Source organism: Heptranchias perlo, chromosome 18 (assembly GCF_035084215.1).
Source record: "Heptranchias perlo isolate sHepPer1 chromosome 18, sHepPer1.hap1, whole genome shotgun sequence".
Lineage (NCBI taxonomy): Eukaryota > Metazoa > Chordata > Chondrichthyes > Hexanchiformes > Hexanchidae > Heptranchias > Heptranchias perlo.
Window position 1 is genome coordinate 55,969,845 of NC_090342.1, and position 19,520 is coordinate 55,989,364.

Here is a 19,520-nt window from a genome sequence, read left to right on the forward strand (position 1 = left end):
GACTAAAGTAGTGGACAGGGGAATGTCAATGGATGATATTTATATGGATTTCCAGAAGGCATTTGATAAGGTCCCACATAAGAGACTGTTAGCTAAGAAAGAAGCCCATGGAATCAAGGGAAAAGTACGGACTTGGTTAGGAAGTTGGCTGAGCGAAAGGCGAAAGAGAGTAGGGATAATGGGTAGGTACTCACATTGGCAGGATGTGACTAGTGGAGTCCCACAGGGATCTGTCTTGGGGCCTCAATTATTCACTATTTATTAACGACTTAGATGAAGGCATAGAAAGTCTCATATCTAAGTTTGCCGATGACAAAGATTGGTGGCATTGTAAGCAGTGTAGATGGAAACATAAAATTACAAAGCGATATTGATAGATTAGGTGAATGGGCAAAACTGTGGCAAATGGAATTCAATGTAGACAAATGTGAGGTCATCCACTTTGGATCAAAAAAGGATAGAACAGGGTACTTTCTAAATGGTAAAAAGTTAAAAACAGTGGATGTCCAAAGGGACTTAGGGGTTCAGGTACATAGATCATTGAAGTGTCATGAACAGGTGCAGAAAATAATCAAGGCGGCAAATGGAATGCTGGCCTTTATATCCAGAGGACTAGAGTACAAGGGGGCAGAAGTTATGCTGCAGCTATACAAAACCCTGGTTAGACCGCACCTGGAGTACTGAGAGCAGTTCTGGGCACCGCACCTTCGGAAGGACATATTGGCCTTGGAGGGAGTGCAGCGTAGGTTTACTGGAATGATACCTGGACTTCAAGGGTTAAGTTACAAGGAGACATTACACAAATTGGGGTTGTATTCTCTGGAGTTTCGAAGGTTAAGGGATGATCTGATCGAAGTTTAAGATATTAAGGGGAACGGATAGGGTGGACAGAGAGAAACTATTTCCGCTGGTTGGGGATTTTAGGAGTAGGGGGCACAGTCTAAAAATTAGAGCCAGACCTTTCAGGAGTGAGATTAGAAAACATTTCTACACACAAAGGGTGGTAGAAGTTTGGAACTCTCTTCTGCAAACGGCAATTGATACTAGCTCAATTGCTAAATTTAAATGAGAGATAGCTTTTTGGCAACCAAAGGTATTAAGGGATATGGGCCAAAGGCAGGTATATGGAGTTAGATCACAGATCAGCCATGATCTTATCAAATGGCAGAGCAGGCACGAGGGGCTGAATGGCCTACTCCTGTTCCTAACTGTCCTCACCCTGCTGATTGCCTGGTCTTTCTGACATGTGCATTTTCCCCTCCTAGGGCAATTAGGGATGGACAATAAATGCTGGCCTAGCTAGTGACACCCACATCCCACGAACGAATAAAAAAGTTTACGTCTTTCCGCACTGCCCTATTTACCTTTTCCAAAATGACATTGGACCCTCTGGTTTAGGTGAAGGCCAGAGTCGGTACAAAAGTATCACAAGAATGTGAAACCCTTTCTACACAATCCTAATCTTTCTCTCCACATCTGGTCCAGTGCATGGCATCGAGCGTAATCGAGACTAGCCTGAGGGTACCCTGCTTAATCTAGAAGATGGCTCCTTACGATCCCTTTGCAGAAGCACAAACCTACTCCAATCTATGGCCTTAGTTCCCATGTGAACAATGACCTCTGGCTCATCCTCCCATTCCAGAACCTTTTGTATTTGCTCTGTAATGTCCTGACCCCTGGCACCTGGGAAGCAACATATCAGGATCAGGTCTGAAGAAACTATCTACCCCCTCCTGACTGTAGAACCCCCCACCCCCTCCTGCTAGCAGCATGTGTAAATTCCTCATTAAGCTAATCAGCAAATCCAAGTGTTGAGGGTGAATACAGCGATTTTTCCCTCTCAAATGTTTAAGAACAAACTTGCACTTCTGCAGCGCCCTCATGTCAGAACATCCCATGGTGCTTTGCAGTCATCAAGCCATCTTTGAACACGGTTCATTACCAATAATGAACAGGAAGTTATGGTTTAATGAAGGTGATGGAGCTATGGGAAGGGCCCAATCCTGACCCTTGACCCATGTTTGGCAAGTGTTCCACGTGTGGGCATCAGGTGACAAACTGGCTGAGCCACAATTCCCTGGACACAGAACTGGAATCGATTAGTGATTGAAGCACAGGCAGGAATACGAAAATTAAAACTTTAATTACAGTTGAATTCTCCACAGAACTCAATTATCCATTAAAATTAAATAAAATTAGATAAAAACAGTCATTCCATTTCCATTTTTAAATGGCAGTAGCTTTGAGGGGCATTTCCCTTGTAAATACACTCCACTGAAGATTTTGATCCCTGTACATGAGATCAGACTTGCACACCTTTTGGTAAATGCTCTCACTAACCCTGTTCAGGTGCTGGAATCTCCCACAGCCAGGCTGAGGAGTTAACAGAAGCTTCAAACCAAACCCACTGAAAAAGGGACAAGTCTGCTCAGTGACATTTCTAAAACAGACAAATATACACAACCCAGACTCATTTCAAACACTTGATGCCTTAAGTCCCCTCCAAGAGTGTTTTTGAGCCTAAAATGAGAGTTACTGCTGCATTAGAGGGATTTTTTTTTATATGAATAGTTTGCAATACCTGTAACTAGTGGTTTTTATCTAGATGAGACAGCTAGCTGCTGGAGATTGGATAAATAAACAGGAAGATCTAAAAGCTCAACATTTACAGGTTAGAGAGAGGCCATTTTAAACTACAATATAAAAATACTCAAGACAAGAGCTGCCATTACACACTGCAGCTGTGTGCTATCAAAAGGGTGGGCGAGAAGTGGACCAGAGGTGATCCAAGATTACATTTAGAGACTGCTGCAGTTTAAGTCTGAAACTTCTGGCCTACTCAGGCTCTTTTGTTTCAGGTAGATTGATTGAACCAGGAGAGAAGTCATCAATTACCCGATTGAAGGTTGTCCAAGCCGGTTTATCAAGCAAGCCCCAGACTGGTGCCATATTCTCACCCTCCCTTCCCCTGGATTGGCCCTCAGTAACCACCACAATTGAAGCTCATTGACCGGCTGGTTCGACCTCCCACCATCCTCTGACTCCTCTTCTCTGGTAGGATTGGTTTCTTCACTGAGTGAAGGGCTTTAAGATCAGACTGTGGGAAGGCCTGAGAGAGTCTTGCCTTCATCAACTCCCTAAAAGAGTATTTTGGGGAGAGAAAGCAAACATTAAAAAGGAATGATGAGCCCAAACACCATGTTGCAGTTTACTAAATTAGAGGTAACTGAATGGGGCCATTTGGCTCAAAGTCAACCCTGGTGTTTCTCTTCATGCGTCACTTAGTCTAATCCTGCTCGATCCTCCACACCCTTCAGGGATTAGATTCCTCCAGCTTTAAGGTCATGTGCAGAGTACTGGGAGTCACCTGGGTAACAACACCAATGATCAGAGGCACCCACAAACATCCATTTCACAAACTGGAGTATAACAATCTCACCATTCAACAGGCAGCATTCTAAAGTGAACCAACCTGGCATCTTACAACCTTGGCCATTCCTACCCTCCACCTCCTTGAAGGGCCTACCCTCCTGGTGCAGGGTTCCAGTTACCAGCAGTGCCCAGCTCAAATGGGCATTCATGAGAGCCTAAATAATATTGGGTTATTTAATGGTTGAACATTGCAACCAAAACTTTATCCTCAGACATGCACTTTCCAAGTATGGTGACCGAACAGGACCTCTGAATTAGTCACTCGACTACCCCACCTACCAGATAGCCCAGGGTCAGAGGTCAATTGTAGCAAAAGCAACTAATTCAGCCGAAAGGACTGAACTGGGCACCATTGTATGGCACACTACTGAACAGCACAGCCTCGGGAGAGCTAACAGTTTTATTGATGCAGGTGCTCCCTTGGCAACCATTTACAGAAATTCAATACCCCAAATCTGAGTTTATGATTACAAGGTTAGTCATCTGCCCAAGATGGAGTGAGTCATGCCCACTAATGGGAAATTAAAACAAAGTGGAAATCTGAAAGACTGAATGCTGGAAATACAGGTCGATCAGCATCTGTCAAGAGAACAGGCAGGTCATGACCTTTTGGGTCTGTAGCATTCAGAACGGAAGGATATGCTCAGAAAGCATAGACATACCTTCTCTTTACAGGTGCTGAATGACCCACTGGGCATTTATTAATTTAACAGCTAGATAGAGCAGGACAGAATGAGCATCTATAAACTCCTGCTTTGCCAGGACCTCAAATTGGAACATCCATCTCCCCCACACCACAATAAAGACCAGCTTGATTTACCCCATCATCTCAATGCCAGACTCATCACAAGAGGGCAGACAGATGGGGGTTGAAGCTTGTTTGTTGGACTCCCTTGTCCCTAGACACTTGCAACCTATGCTGGTCACCTGTACTTAGTCATAGAGTCAGAGTTATACAGCACGGATAGAGGCCCTTCGGCCCATCGTGTCCGCGCCGGCCATCAGCCCTGTCTACTCTAATCCCATATTCCAGCATTTGGTCCGTAGCCTTGTATGCTATGGCATTTCAAGTGCTCATCCAAATGCTTCTTGAATGTTGTGAGGGTTCCTGCCTCCACAACCCTTTCAGGCAGTGAGTTCCAGACTCCAACCACCCTCTGGGTGAAAAAGTTCTTTCTCAAATCCCCTCTAAACCTCCCGCCTTTTACCTTGAATCTATGTCCCCTTGTTATAGTACCCTCAACGAAGGGAAAAAGCTCCTCAGTATCCATCCTATCTGTGCCCCTCATAATTTTGTACACCTCAATCATGTTCCCCCTCAGCCTCCTCTGCTCCAAGGAAAACAAACCCAATCTTCCCAGTCTCTCTTCATAGCTGAAGCGCTCCAGCCCTGGTAACATCCTGGTGAATCTCCTCTGCACCCTCTCCAAAGCGATCACATCCTTCCTGTAGTGTGGCGACCAGAACTGCACACAGTACTCCAGCTGTGGCCTAACCAGTGTTTTATACAGCTCCATCATAACCTCCTTGCTCTTATATTCTATGCCTCGGCTAATAAAGGCAAGTATCCCATATGCCTTCTTTACCACCTCTCTGGGCAACCTTTCCACTTCCTAGTTACTGTGCAGAGCTCAGGCTTGTTCCCCTCATTCCCAATACCTCTCCAACATGGCCGTCCTGAAACGTTCTACGTTGAGCTCTTTCCGGAGCTGCGAGGCCAACTTCCGCGAATTCCTGCGAAGGACGGGGTGTCTGGTCAGTCCAGCCGAGGAAGGTCTCTCCACAGGATCTGGACGAATCATTAGCTGGTTCAGGAGAGAATACACAGCCATTAGAAGAGAGACACAGCCTGAGGGAGGGAGATCAGAAACATATGCTCAGCATTTGTTGGTTGCATTTTTGTCATCAAGCTGGACAAGTGAGAGCAAGTGAACGTTTGTACTTGAATTAAAGCTGTACAATCCAAATTTAATTAAACACCTTAACCTGGAGACATCAGGTCTGATCAGTTACACGGATTTGAAATTGAAAACAGTTTATAGGAAGTTGTGAGAATTTCACAATTACTTGGATACCAGCTATTAGAAACATGGTCAGTGTCATACACTGTACAATTTGCTTTTTGCACAGGTTAGAGAGTAAAGCTCCCTCTACACTGTCCTGGTATCACTCAAGCTATTGTATCTGACTGTTTCTTCCCCCTCACCCATCACCTCAATATTTGTGCTGTGGGCCCACACTCACTAGAGGATGGATAGAAGGTTTGATGAACTCAAATGAAAATATCCCACATCTTTGAACATTGACATTTTCAAAGGCCCAAACCAGCACTGAACACATGCCCCTGAAGAGTTACAGGATCTCAAACTCAATCTGACTGGTAAGTGCTTTGGTCAGGGACAATCCCACAGCAACGTGGAATTCCTGACCTTCAAATAAAGTCCACCTTTACCCATTTTCATAACTAGGAAGACTAAGCTAGGATAGATGTATATAAAAAGGTTCCCAAGTAGAAACCTGTTAACTGAAAGGGGAGAAGTAACCATGGGAGATGTGATTTGATGAGGAGCTGTACACAGACCCTGTCCTGTGCTCGGTGTGGAATTTCTTGAAATTAAGGCTCGCTGTTTCCTCAACTCAACTGGACCCACCATTTTATATCACTTCTGTGAAGCACCTTGGGACATTTTAAGCAATGTTAAAGGCACTGTACAAATGCAAGTTTGTTATGTAGGTAACATCTTAAACATCCCAAAGCATTTCTACACAATGTGTGGGAACAGATGCTATTATCAGATGGATTTTTCCTGAATTTAAGTCTCCTTTTGGGAGCCAAAATAAAAGCAAATGTGTAAGTAACGTCAGCCTCTCAAGTGAACTCTCCTCCCATTCCACAGATAATTATAGTTATAATATTATAAATTAAGGATAGGGTGACAGAACACCAAGAATTTTCAGTTAATCAGGGAGAGCCAGCATGGATTTGTGAAAGGTAGGTCGTGCCTGACAAATCTGATTGAATTTTTTGAAGAGGTGACTAAAGTAGTGGACAGGGGAATGTCAATGGATGTTATTTATATGGACTTCCAGAAGGCATTTGATAAGGTCCCACATAAAAGAGACTGTTAGCTAAGATAGAAGCCCATGGAATCGAGGGAAAAGTACGGACTTGGTTAGGAAGTTGGCTGAGCAAAAGACGACAGAGAGTAGGGATAATGAGAAGGTACTCACTTGGCAGGAAGTGACTAGTGGAGTCCTGCAGGGATCTGTCTTGGGGCCTCAATTATTCACAATATTTTATTTTTTTTAAAATTAGTTAGTGGGATGTGGGTGTCGCTGGTGTGGCCTGCATTTATTGCCCATCCCTAATTGCCCTTGAGGAGGTGGTGAGCTGCCTTCTTGAACCGCTGCAGTCCATGCAGTGAAGGTTATCCCACAGTGCTGTTAGGAAGGGAGCTCCAGGATTTTGACCCAGCGACGATGAAGGAACGGCGATATATTTCCAAGTCGGGATGGTGCGTGACTTGGAGGGGAAAGTGCAGGTTGTGTTGTTCCCATGTGCCTGCTGCCCTTGTCCTTCTAGGTGGTAGAGGTCGGGGGTTTGGGAGGTGCGGTTGAAGAAGCCTTGGCGAGTTGCTGCAGTGCATCCTGTGGATGGTACACACTGCAGCCACTCTGCGCCAGTGAAGGGAGTGAATGTTCAGGGTGGATGGGGTGCCAATCAAGCGGGCTGCTGTGTCCTGGATGGTGTTGAGCTTCTTGAGTGTTGTTAGAGCTGCATTCATTCAGGCAAGTGGAGAGTATTCCATCACACTCCTGACTTGTGCCTTGTAGATGGTGGAAAGGCTTTGGGGAGTCAGGTGGTGAGTCACTCATCACAGAATACCCAGCCTCTGACCTGCTCTTGTAGCCACAGTATTTATATGGCTGGTCCAGTCAAGCTTCTGGTCAATGATGACCCCCAGGATGTTGATGGTGGGGGATTTGGCGATGGTAATGCCATTGAATGTCAAGGGGAGGTGGTTAGACTCTGTTGGAGATGGTCATTGCCTGGCATGAATGTTACTTGCCACTTATCAGCCCAAGCCTGGATGTTGTCCAGGTCTTGCTGCATGTGGGCTCAGACTGCTTCATTATTTGAGGGGTTTCAAATGGAACTGAACACTGCAATCAGTGAACATCCCCATTTCTGACCTTATGATGGAGGGAAGGTCATTGATAAAGCAGCTGAAGATGGTTGGGCCGAGGACACTGCCTTGAGGAACTCCTGCAGCAATGTCCTGGGACTGAGATGATTGGCCTCCAACAACCACTACCATCTTCCTTTGTGCTAGGTACGACTCCAGCCACTGGAGAGTTTTCCCCAATTCCCACTGATTTCAATTTTACTAGGGCTCCTTGGTGCCACACTGTCAAATGCTGCCTTGATGTCAAGGGCAGTCACTCACCTCACCTCTGGAATTCAGCTCTTTTGTCCATGTTGGGACCAAGGCTGTAATGAGGTCTGGAGCCAAGTGGTCCTGGCGGAACCCAAACTGAGCAACAGTGAGCAGGTTATTGGTGAGTAAGTGCCACTTGATGTATCCAGTGCACTCAGCAGTTTCTTGATATCACGTGGAGTGAATGGAATTGGCTGAAGACTGGTTTCTATGATGGTGGGGATATTGGGAGGAGGCAGAGATGGATCATCCATTCGGCACTTCTGGCTGAAGATGGTTGCAAACGCTTCAGCCTGGTCTTGTCTTGTCTTTTGCACTCACGTGCTGGACTCTGCCATCATTGAGGATGGGGATCTTTGCAGAGCCTCCTCCTCCAGTTAGTTGTTTAATTGTCCACCACCATTCACGACTGGATGTGGCAGGACTGCAGAGCTTTGATCTGATCCATTGGTTGTGGAATCGCACGTGTGTAGTCCTGAGTTGTAGCTTCACCAGGTTGGCACCTCATTTTTAAGTACGCCTGGTGCTGCTCCTGGCATTCTCTTCGACACTCATTGAACCAGCGTTGACCCCCTGGCTTGTTGGTAATGGTCTGGCATATTCCTCACTCTACCACAAGGTTACGGATTGTGCTGAAATACAATTCTGCTGCTGACGGCCCACAGCACCTCATGGATGCCCAGTTTTGAGCTGCCAGATCTGTTCTGAATTTATCCCATTTAGCACGGTGATAGTGCCACACAACACGTTGGATGGTGTCCTCAGTGCGAAGACGGGACTTCGTCTCCACGAGGACTGTGCGGTGGTCACTCCTACCAATACTTTCACAGACAGATGCATTTGCGACAGGTAGATTGGCGAGGATGAGGTCATGTAAGTTTTTCCCTCGTGTTGGTTCACTCACCACCTGCCGCAGGCCCAGTCTGGCAGCTATGTCCTTCAGGACTCGGCCAGTAGTGGTGCTACAGAGCCACTCTGATGGACATTGAAGTCCCCCACCCAGAGTACATTCTGTGCCCTTGCTACCCTCAGTGCTTCCTCCAAGTGGTGTTCAACATGGAGGAGGACTGATTCATCAGCTGAGGGAGGGCGGTAGGTGGTAATCAGCAGGAGGTTTCCTTGCTGATGTTTGACCTGATGCCATGAGATTTCATGGGGTCCACAGTCAATATTTGAGGACTCCCAGGGCCACCCCCTCCTGACTGTATATCACTGTACCACCACCTCTGGTGGGTCAGTCCTGCCGGTGGGACAGGACATACCCAGGGATGGTGATGGAAGAGTCTGGGACGTTGGCTGAAACATACGATTCTGTGAGTATGGCTTTGTCAGGCTGTTGCTTGACTCGTCTGTGGGACAACTCTCCCAATTTCGGCACAAGTCCCTAGATGTTAGTGAGGAGGACTTTGCAGGGTCGACTGGGCTTGGTTTGCAGTCGTCATGTCCGGTGCCTAGTGGTCCGATGCAGGGTGGTCTGTCCGGTTTTATTCTTATGACTTTTTTTTTTAAAAAAACAAGATTTTACAACTGAGTGGCTTGCTAGGCCATTTCAGAGGGCGATTAAGAATCAACCACATTGCTGTGGGTCTGGAGTCACATATAGGCCAGACCGGGTAAGGACAGCAGGTTTCCTTCCCTAAAGAGCATTAGTGAACCAGATGGGTTTTTACAACAATCCGGTAGTTTCATGGCCACCATTACTGATACTAGTATTTTAATTCCAGATTTTATTTAATTAATTGAATTTAATTAATTGAATTTAAATTCCTCAGCTGCCGTGGTGGGATTTGAACTCCTGACTCTGGATTACTAGTCCAGTAATTTATTAACGACTTAGATGAAGGCATGGAAAGTCTCATATCTAAGTTTGCCGATGACACAAAGATTGGTGGCATTGTAAGCAGTGTAGATGAAAACATAAAATTACAAAGCGATATTGATAGATTAGGTGAATGGGCAAAACTGTGGCAAATGGAATTCAATGTAGACAAATGTGAGGTTATCCACTTTGGATCAAAAAAGGATAGAACAGGGTACTTTCTAAATGGTAAAAAGTTAAAAACAGTGGATGTCCAAAGGGACTTAGGGCTTCAGGTACATAGATCATTGAAGTGTCATGAACAGGTGCAGAAAATAATCAAGAAGGCTAATGGAATGCTGGCCTTTATATCCAGAGGACTAGAGTACAAGGGGGCAGAAGTTATGCTGCAGCTATACAAAACCCTGGTTAGACCGCACCTGGAGTACTGTGAGCAGTTCTGGGCACCGCACCTTCGGAAGGACATATTGGCCTTGGAGGGAGTGCAGCGTAGGTTTACTAGAATGATACCCGGACTTCAAGGGTTAAGTTACGAGGAGATTACACAAATTGGGGTCGTATTCTCTAGAGTTTCGAAGGTTAAGGGGTGATCTGATCAAAGTTTAAGATATTAAGGGGAACAGATAGGGTGGATAGAGAAACTATTTCTGCTGGTTGGGGATTCTAGGAGTAGGGGGCACAGTCTAAAAATTAGAGCCAGGCCTTTCAGGAGTGAGATTAGAAAACATTTCTACACACAAAGGGTGGTAGAAGTTTGGAACTCTCTTCCGCAAACGGCAATTGATACTAGCTCAATTGCTAAATTTAAATCAGAGATCGATAGCTTTTTGGCAACCAAAGGTATTAAGGGATATGGGCCAAAGGCAGGTATATGGAGTTAGATCACAGATCAGCCATGATCTTTATCAGATGGCGGAGCAGGCTCGAGGGGCTGAATGGCCTACTTCTGTTCCTATAATAGTGCAGTTAACTGAGCTGGGAAGTCCACTGTGGGTGTTATCTTGCATTTATCAATTGGATATCCATGTAAACCCCAGTCATGAGATGGGCAACTACACCACATGGTCAAGATGCAAACACTAGCAACTAATGAACTGTGTCCTGGCTGGTCAGGAGACCCCTCTCTGAAGTTGAACTCCTGTTAAAGACCTTAACGATTTAGTGCATCTGTGACCAATATCACCCACTGCCCAGGGAACAGGCACAACCCAAGTAGCAGGCTTAGGCCATCCTTGTGGGTGCCCAGGTGCTGGGGAGAGCATTAGCTCAGGCATCAAGACAGGAACATGGTGCAGGTAAAACTGGAGCCCACAGGCGACAGACAGCAGAATAGAATCGCAACAGATTTAGAGTCTTGAAGCTCAAACATTTGGAACGACGAGTATTTACTCAGTGACGGGTCAGTGGGCAGATCACCCGACCTGCAGTTGAAGGTGGGAGCAGAGGAGAGACCAAGGAGCTCCACATCGAAATGAATCAAAGGAACAGGAAAAGCTGCCCAAGCCATGACCCCAGACGTCTACACTTTCACATTTTGTTTAGTTCTGTATAGGCAGTGTATAATTTATATGTAGAATAAAAGAAAGATGCTCTGCACTATAGAACAGTCCTTCAATCTCTGATTATAGGATCCTTCAATCGCTCATTTGGGCAGCCAGATCAACAGCAGAACTGGCCTGAAGGGTCAGCAATTTGTATTGACCAATAGAAGCCTTACACATTAACATTGAATCATGTAATAAACTCCAGTGGCCCAGTTAGCCTTCACCAGTCAGATGCTCCACAGCAAATCCAGAGACAGGTTTGGGTGGGAGATGGTGAAGCCCATCAGGAAGGTGTTCTCATCACCCCCAGAAAACAGATCACAACTGGACCATGGTCCCACAAGCAGCAACTGTCCTCCGACACCTTGTCCAAAAGGTCATTCTTTGGCCAGTGACCAGGGCCTTTTCCCAGGAGGACCTTCTCTGCCATCCTGACCAGACCTCACTCAGCAGCCATGTGTCTATTCAAGGGTGTGAATGAAAGATCGCTAATCCAGTTGGTGACAGGTGCTGAGCTGGAGTGGATGGAGCTTTACTCTGCATTTAGCTTCTGATCTGAGCATGCTCTGTAGAAGCACTGCTATTCCAAGAATACAGTAAGTACACAATTCCCCACCAGACATCACCCCAGAGATCAACATTTCTCCATTAATTTACCATCTTATAAATGATAAGAATAAATTACTTACTTTCAATAGGCTGTAAAAGTCATGTGACAGCTGCTGAGGAATTGTGGGAAGGTTGCCCTTCCTGATGTAATGCCAAGCCATGTCGTTCTGAGGCAGTTCCTCGGCTCCTGCTGCCAGTGCCATTGTGAGACCCAGTGCAAAGATGTCGGCTTTGGGCAAGTTCGAATAGTCCTGAGGGATCAGAATGCATTGTGTTGGGCTACAATCTTGTAAATAAGGGCTTTCTTCAGATGGTCTTCCAAGACAGCCTCAGTCTAGGGATTCAGACACCAGCATGGAAGGAAGCAAGACTATAGAGCAAAATTCTGACTTGCCATTTACACTAAATATTCACGTGCACTGAAATCAGCTGACTTGTAACCAGTTCCTTTGCAACTGGAAACACTGGTCTGTGCTGCCATTTTGTTTCTTAAAATCCTGTCCTATGATTTGCAATCAAGCGTGTGCTTCAATTATTGGTAGAATCTTGTAATTCAAACAACCTTTGCCCCCACATTGATCAAATGAATTCATCCCAGATCCCACGGTGCTCGAGACAGGGGTTCAGATCGTGGCATCGCTACCCTGCATGTGGAAAGGAGGCTGTTCCAAGGTGGGAATCACAGGGATCAGAGACTTGACACTGGGTTCAAAACTGCTATTTAACAGGAGACAAAAAGGGAAACACTTGCCTGTGCTGAAAGCAAAATGGTGGAACATGGGAAAGAGTCATGTTGCAAGGCAAATAGAAAAAGGAACTAGTGTCGTGGGTATAGAAAACAATATACAGATATGAACACACCAATCTCATGTACTGTTGCATCCAATCGTCACTCCACAGGAGATTGGAGTAGTTTTAATATATTAAAGGGTCTGGGGAAAGTGACCACTGTACTCAGTTTAAGGTCATTGAGCAGATTACCAGGGTAGACATAATAGATTGACTACAAACTGGTTTATATGATGGTTTCTTATCTTGCAGCCTATCTGTAGCCAAGGAGGAAAAAAGACACTTGCATTTATATAATTCCTTTCATGGTCTTGGGTCATCCCAAAGCACTTTTCAGCCAATTAAATACTTTTGAAATGTTGTAATGTAGGAAACATGGCAGCCAATTGGTGCACAGCAAGGAGATAATTACCAGATAATCTGATTGAGAGATAAATATTGGCCAGGAAGAACTCCCCAGCTCTTCAAATAATGCCAAGGGATCCTCCATCCAGTCGAGAGGGCAGATAAGGCCTTAGTTTAACGTCTCATCTGAAGGACGGCACCTCCGACAATCTAGGCTGAGGGAGTGCTGCTCTAAGAACTCGAATCCCTGGATTGGGATTTGAACCCATGACCTTCTGACTCAGGTGGGCCCTACCCACTGAGTCACAGCTAATATGAGGGAAATCTAAAGGTCAGTAACTTCAGAAGTAAATTGCCAGCCTGTATGAGAAGCCAGGAGCGCAGTCGTGGTGGATTCACGATAAATGGGATGCAGCAAAACCCCCTCCCAGGGAGAACTTCACTGTCTGACACCCGGTCACTCATGCTCCTAGTTTTGGGGGAGGGGCCCTCAAAGGGACACAAGACTCTTTACACCATCTTTCAATTAAACTCACCTCTTGCAAGATCTCATTCGCCAAGAAGCAGCTATCTCCTTCCTCTACCTGTGGATTGGAGATTGAAGTCACATGGCCAAGGTCACCTTAAAAGGCAAAGGTATTCCCGAGTGAGTCACCAGCTAGATCAAACACCACAGCTGCAAGGTTGAGAACTTAATGCTAAGTTACAAGTTAAATTTAATCAGGTTGTAGAGCCTCCGTATTATCATTCAAAACTATTGACTATCTGAGGAGGTGCAGTTAAAATGAGGGGGTAAATAAAGGAAAACTGAAAGAAAGGAAACCAATTTGATTTTTGTTGAGTTATCTATAAACTAAACGACCAAGATTCCAGCCACAAATTCCTTGTTTCAAGAATGTGCTGCCTGGAGGTCCCAGTAAACTCACTCCACAGTTGTCCCTCCACTCTGCATTTCTGCAGTCCCTAAGGTTCAGCGATAAACTTTTGCTCCAACTTGCTTGAAGTACCACTGAAAAGGCATTTACCAATTTTGTAGAGTATGTTGGTGACCAAAGTCCCCTCCTCATCAGCGTCACTCTCCTCTTCCACACAACCAATCACGTCAGGCGTTACTCTTTGACAGATGAAGATGTTACCTAAGGGACGGGAGCAATGAAGGGATCCTGTGTTACTGAAAGGACCATCACCAGCGGTACAGGAGAGTTAAGCTCTCAAGTACTGACCTCATTTAAAAAGTTGGAGAAAGCCCAGCATGCTGATGCCAACTGACCCACAAGTAAACAGCCCTGGGCTCCTCTCACCCAATGTCCAGCAAACCCCAGGTCAAACATCCATCTGAACAAATGTAAAGCCTCTACAGGCATCTGAAGTCTTAAGAGGTGAAGGGAACTGCACTGCGATGGGCCAATGTGTTTGAGTGACCAGTACAAGATGGGCCCTTCCCACTATGCTTTAGATTATGATACGCCTAGTTTAATAGAGAGCTTCAAGTCAAGAGTGGCAGCTGTGGAGTTACTGGAAGTCTTAACCAATTGTAAACTAGTTTGTTCGTTTACATCTGAAGCATCAGTTTAGCATCAAGTAGTCAAATCGACATCCAGCACCGATGTGATCAGTCCTCACAGTACTCCCCTTACATTGAGCCTCAATACTCACTCGGCTTCACGTCCATGTGAACCAGGCTGGAACTGTGAATGTACTTCAGTCCCATTGATACCTGCAGTAGAATCTCCTTCAGCTCCCCCTCCGCCAGCAATATTCCTTCTCGCATGTTCTCCATTAGTGCATCTGCCAGACTGCCCCCTGAAATCACAATTCCCATTTATACTGTGCCTTTAACATAGGCAAATGTCTCAAGGCACTTCACAGGAGTATTATCAAACAAAATATGAGAGTCAGATATTAAGGCAGATAACCAAAAGTTTGGTCAAAGTATGTTTTAAGGAGCATCTTAAAATGGGGAAGAGAGAAGCCAGTAGTCGTGGTCCATATTGGTACCAACGACAGGTAAAAAGGGATGAGGTCCTGAAAGGTGAATTTAAGAAATTAAAAAGCAGGACTTCAAAAAGGTAGTGATCTCAGGATTACTACAGTGCCACGTGCTAGTGAGTTTAGGAACAGGAGAATAGACAGGATGAATGCGTGGCTGCAGGGATGGTGTAGGAGGGAGGGATTTAGATTCCTGGGTTCTGGGGAAGGTGGGACCTGTACAAGCGGGACAGGTTACATCAGAGCAGGACCGGGACCGATGTCCTCGTGGGGGTGTTTGCTAGTGCTGTTGGGGAAGGTTTAAACTAGAGTGACAGTGGGATGGGAACCTGAGCGGGGAGTCAGAAGGAAGTCAAGTTGAGAGCATCGAGAGGGGAAGACCCAGGGGAAATTTACAATACAAATAGTACAAACAGTTGTTCAAGAACAAGTGAAAGGGAAAAGCGTAGAGCAGCAGAAAGAAAGTGTACTTTAGGCACTACAGATAAAGTGAAAACTAGAAGGCATAAGGCGATTAACCCAGCTTCAAAGCTGAAGGTCAGGCTAGGGTGTGTGGCCCAATTAAGTTCTATATACAAATGCAGAGTATAAGGAATAAATTAAATGAACTACAGGTTCAAATTCAAATTGGAGGGTATGACATGATAGTTATTATTGAGACATGGCTGCAGGGTGGTCAGGATTGGGAACTAAATATACCGGGTTATAAGGTCTACAGGAGAGATAGGGAAAATGGAAGAGGGGGAGGAGTAGCCTTAGTGATTAGAGATTAAATTAATTCAATGATAAAGGAGGATATAACGAGAGGTAAGCAGCCAACAGAGACCTTATCAGTTGAATTGAGAAATAGGAAAGGATCTAAGACTATAGTGGGAGTTGTGTATGGGACACCTGGCAGCAGCTCAAGTGCTAGATTGTATAAATGCAGAGATTAGACAAGCATGTAACAAAGGAATAGTGGTCTTAATGGGGGACTTTAACCTTCACAGATTGGGAAAAGCAGACTAGCAACTATCAAAGGTAGTGAATCCGGGATAGTTTTCTACTATGTCTGAGAGGCAACAAGGGGGCAAGCCATACTAGATTTAGTAATGAGTAATGAACCAGATTTAGTTAACAGCTTAACTGTACGTGAACATCTATCCAATAGTGATCATAACATGATCGAGTTCAATGTAGTGTTTGAAAGGGAAAATTGAATCAGCTACTAAGATTCTAGACTTGGGGAAGGCCAACTTCAATGGGATGAGACAGAGGCTGTCCACAGTAAACTGGGCAAATCTGTTAATGGGTAAAACGACTGATGATCAGTGGGAAATGTTTAAAGAAACATTTAACGAGATACAGAACCAGTTTATACCCCTGAGGGGCAAGAACTCTACTGGCCAAAAAAAGCAGCCATGGACAACTAAAGAGGTAAGGGACAGTATAAGACATAAGGAAAGGGCATACAAAAAGGCAAAAAATGGCACAGATCCTGGCGAATGGGAAAGATACAAAGATCAACAAAGGGTCACAAAACAGATGGTAAGAGCTACAAAAAGAGAGTATGAAAAGAAACTTGCAAGGGATATCAAAACCAATACAAGAACTTTTATAGTTATATTAGGAAAAAGAGGGTGGTCAGGAGCAGTGTTGGCCCCTTAAAAACTGAAAATGGGGATATTGTCATTGACAATGGGGAAATGGCAGACATGTTGAACAATTACTTTGCGTCAGTATTTACAGTAGAAGGATAGCATGCTGGAAATCCCAAGGAAACTTATATTGAATCGGGGACAGGGACTCGATAAAATTAACATAAGTAAAGCAACAGTAATGAAAAAAATAATAGCACTAAAGAGTGACAAATCCCCAGGACCAGATGGTTTCCATCCCAGGGTTTTAAAGGAAGTAAGTGAGCACATTGCAGATGCCCTAACTATAATCCTTCAAAGTTCTCTAGATTCAGGAACTGTCCCTCTAGATTGGAAAATTGCACATGTCACTCCGCTTTTTAAGAAAGAGGGAAACCAGGGAATTATAGACCAGTTAGCCTAACATCTGTTGTGGGGAAAATGCTAGAATCTATAATTAAGGATAGGTGACTGAACATTGATTAACTGAAAATTCTCAGAGAGCCAGCGTGGATTTGTGAAAGGTAGGTCGTGCCTGACAAACCTGATTGAATTTTTTGAAGAGGTAACTAAAGTAGTGGACAGGGGAATGTCAATGGATGTTACTTATGTGAGACTTCATCAAATACCTTCTGGAAGTCATAAGAGACTGTTAGCTAAGATAGAAGCCCATGGAACAGAGGGAAAAGTACAGACTTGGTTAGGAAGTTGGCTGAGCAAAAGGCGACAGAGTAGGGATAATGGGTAGGTACTCACATTGGCAGGATGTGACTAGTGGAGTCCTGCAGGGATCTGTCTTGGGGCCTCAATTATTCACAATATTTATTAACGACTTGGATGAAAGCATAGAAAGTCTCATGTCTAAATTTGCCGATGACAAAGATTGGTGACATTGTAAGCAGTGTAGATGAAAACAAAATTACAAAGCGATATTGATAGATTAGGTGAATGGGCAAAACTGACAAATGGGAGGTCATCCACTTTGGATCAAAAAAGGATAGAACAGGGTACTTTCTAAATGGTAAAAAGTTAAAAATAGTGGATGTGCAAACAGACTTAGGGGTTCAGGTACATAGATCATTGAAGTGTCATGAACAGGTGCAGAAAATAATCAATAAGGCAAATGGAATGCTGGCCTTTATATCTAGAGGACTAGAGTACAAGGGGGCAGAAGTTATGCTGCAGCTATACAAAACCCTGGTTAGACTGCACCTGGAGTATTGAGCAGTTCTGGGCACCGCACCTTCGGAAGGACATATTGGCCTTGAGGGAGTGCAGAGTAGGTTTACCAGAATGATACCCGGACTTCAAGGGTTAAGTTACGAGGAGAGATTACACAAATTGGGGTTGTATTCTCTGGAGTTTAGAAGGTTAAGGGGTGATCTGATCAAAGTTAAAGATATAAGGGGAACAGATAGGGTGGACAGAGAGAAACTATTTCTGCTGGTTGGGGATTTTAGGAGTAGGGGGCACAGTCTAAAAATTAGAGCCAGACCTTTCAGGAGCGAGATTAGAAAACATTTCTACACACAAAGGGTGGTAGAAGTTTGGAACTCTCTTCCACAAACGACAATTGATACTAGCTCAATTGCTAAATTTAAATCTGAGATAGATAGCTTTTTGGCAACCAAAGGTATTAAGGGATATGGGCCAAAGGCAGGTATATGGAGTTAGATCACAGATCAGCCATGATCTTAACAAATGGCAGAGCAGGCACGAGGGGCTGAATGGCCTACTCCTGTTCCTATGTTCAGGGAGGGAATTCCAGAGCTTAGGGCCTAGGCAGCTGAAGGCACAGCTGTCATTGGTGGAGTGAAGAAAATCAGGGATGCGCAAGAGGCCAGAGTTGGAGGAGTGCAGAGATCGCTGAAGGTTATCAGACTGGAGGGGCGAGGCCATGGAGGGATTTGAAAACAAGGAGAATTTTTTTTAAAAACGAGGCATTACTGGACCAGGAGCCAGTGTATGTCAGGGAGCATGTGGGTGATGGGAGAATGGGACTGGAGAGTTAGGACATGAGCTCATCCAAAACTCCATTGTCCAAGTTTATGGAGGGTGGAAAATGGGAGACCGGCCAGAAGGGCATGGGAATAGTAGAGTCTGGAGGTGACAGTCACGGACGGATAAGGGGCACCAGATCCACGTGTTGCCCAAAGTGAGGAAGGTGCAGCCTTTTGTCTGCGGCCCCCACTAGTCACTGCCTGCCACCCGGAAAAACACTCATTTATTTCTACTGTTTCCTGTCTGTCAACCAAGTCTCAATCCATGCCAGTATATTCCCCCAGTCCCATGTGCTTTAATTTTTCACACTAACCTCGAGTGGGACCTTATCAAAAGCCTTCTGAAAATCCAAATACACCACATCCACTGGTTCTCCCCTATCTATTCTACTAGTTACCTACTCAAAAAAACTCCAGTAGTGTTAAGCATGATTTCCCTTTCATAAACCCATGCTGACTTCGTCCAATCCCATTAATGCCCTCCAAGTGTTCTGTTATCACATCTTTTATAATAGACTCTAGCATTTTCCCCACCACTGATGTTAGGCTAACTGGTCTGTAATTCCCTGTTTTTTCTCTCCCTCCTTTTTTAAATAGTGGGGTTACACTGGCCACCCTCCAATCTGTAGAATTTTGGAAGATGATCACCAATGCATCCACTATTTCCAGGGCCACTTCCTGGGATGTAGATTATCAAGCCCTGGGGATTTGTCAGCCTTTCGCCCCATTAATTCCATAGCACTATTTTTTTTTACTAATACTAGTTTCATTCAGTTCCTCCCTCACTAGACCCTTGGTTCCCTAACATTTCTGGGAGGTTATTTGTGTCCTCCTTTGTGAAGACAGAACCAAAGTATATGTTTAATTGTTCTGCCATTTCTTTGTTCCCCATTATAATTTCCCCCATTTCTGACTGTAAGGGACCTACATTTGTCTTC

At 44.8% G+C, this 19,520-nt stretch overlaps 1 protein-coding gene across 1 annotated transcript in view; it reads right to left on the bottom strand.

The window, feature by feature from the left end:
- Positions 1-2,164: 2,164 nt before the first annotated feature.
- The window catches only part of LOC137335025 (wee1-like protein kinase 2-A), a 32,352-nt gene continuing 14,996 nt past the window's right edge, over positions 2,165-19,520 (bottom strand). Inside the window, exons 6-11 of the mRNA XM_068000113.1 lie at positions 14,634-14,780; positions 14,003-14,113; positions 13,514-13,599; positions 11,924-12,094; positions 5,092-5,237; positions 2,165-3,137 (exon numbers count right to left, since the gene is read on the bottom strand). Coding sequence (XP_067856214.1) covers positions 2,981-3,137; positions 5,092-5,237; positions 11,924-12,094; positions 13,514-13,599; positions 14,003-14,113; positions 14,634-14,780 — 818 coding nt within the window. The 3' untranslated portion in view covers positions 2,165-2,980. The remainder of the gene's footprint in view (positions 3,138-5,091; positions 5,238-11,923; positions 12,095-13,513; positions 13,600-14,002; positions 14,114-14,633; positions 14,781-19,520) is intronic.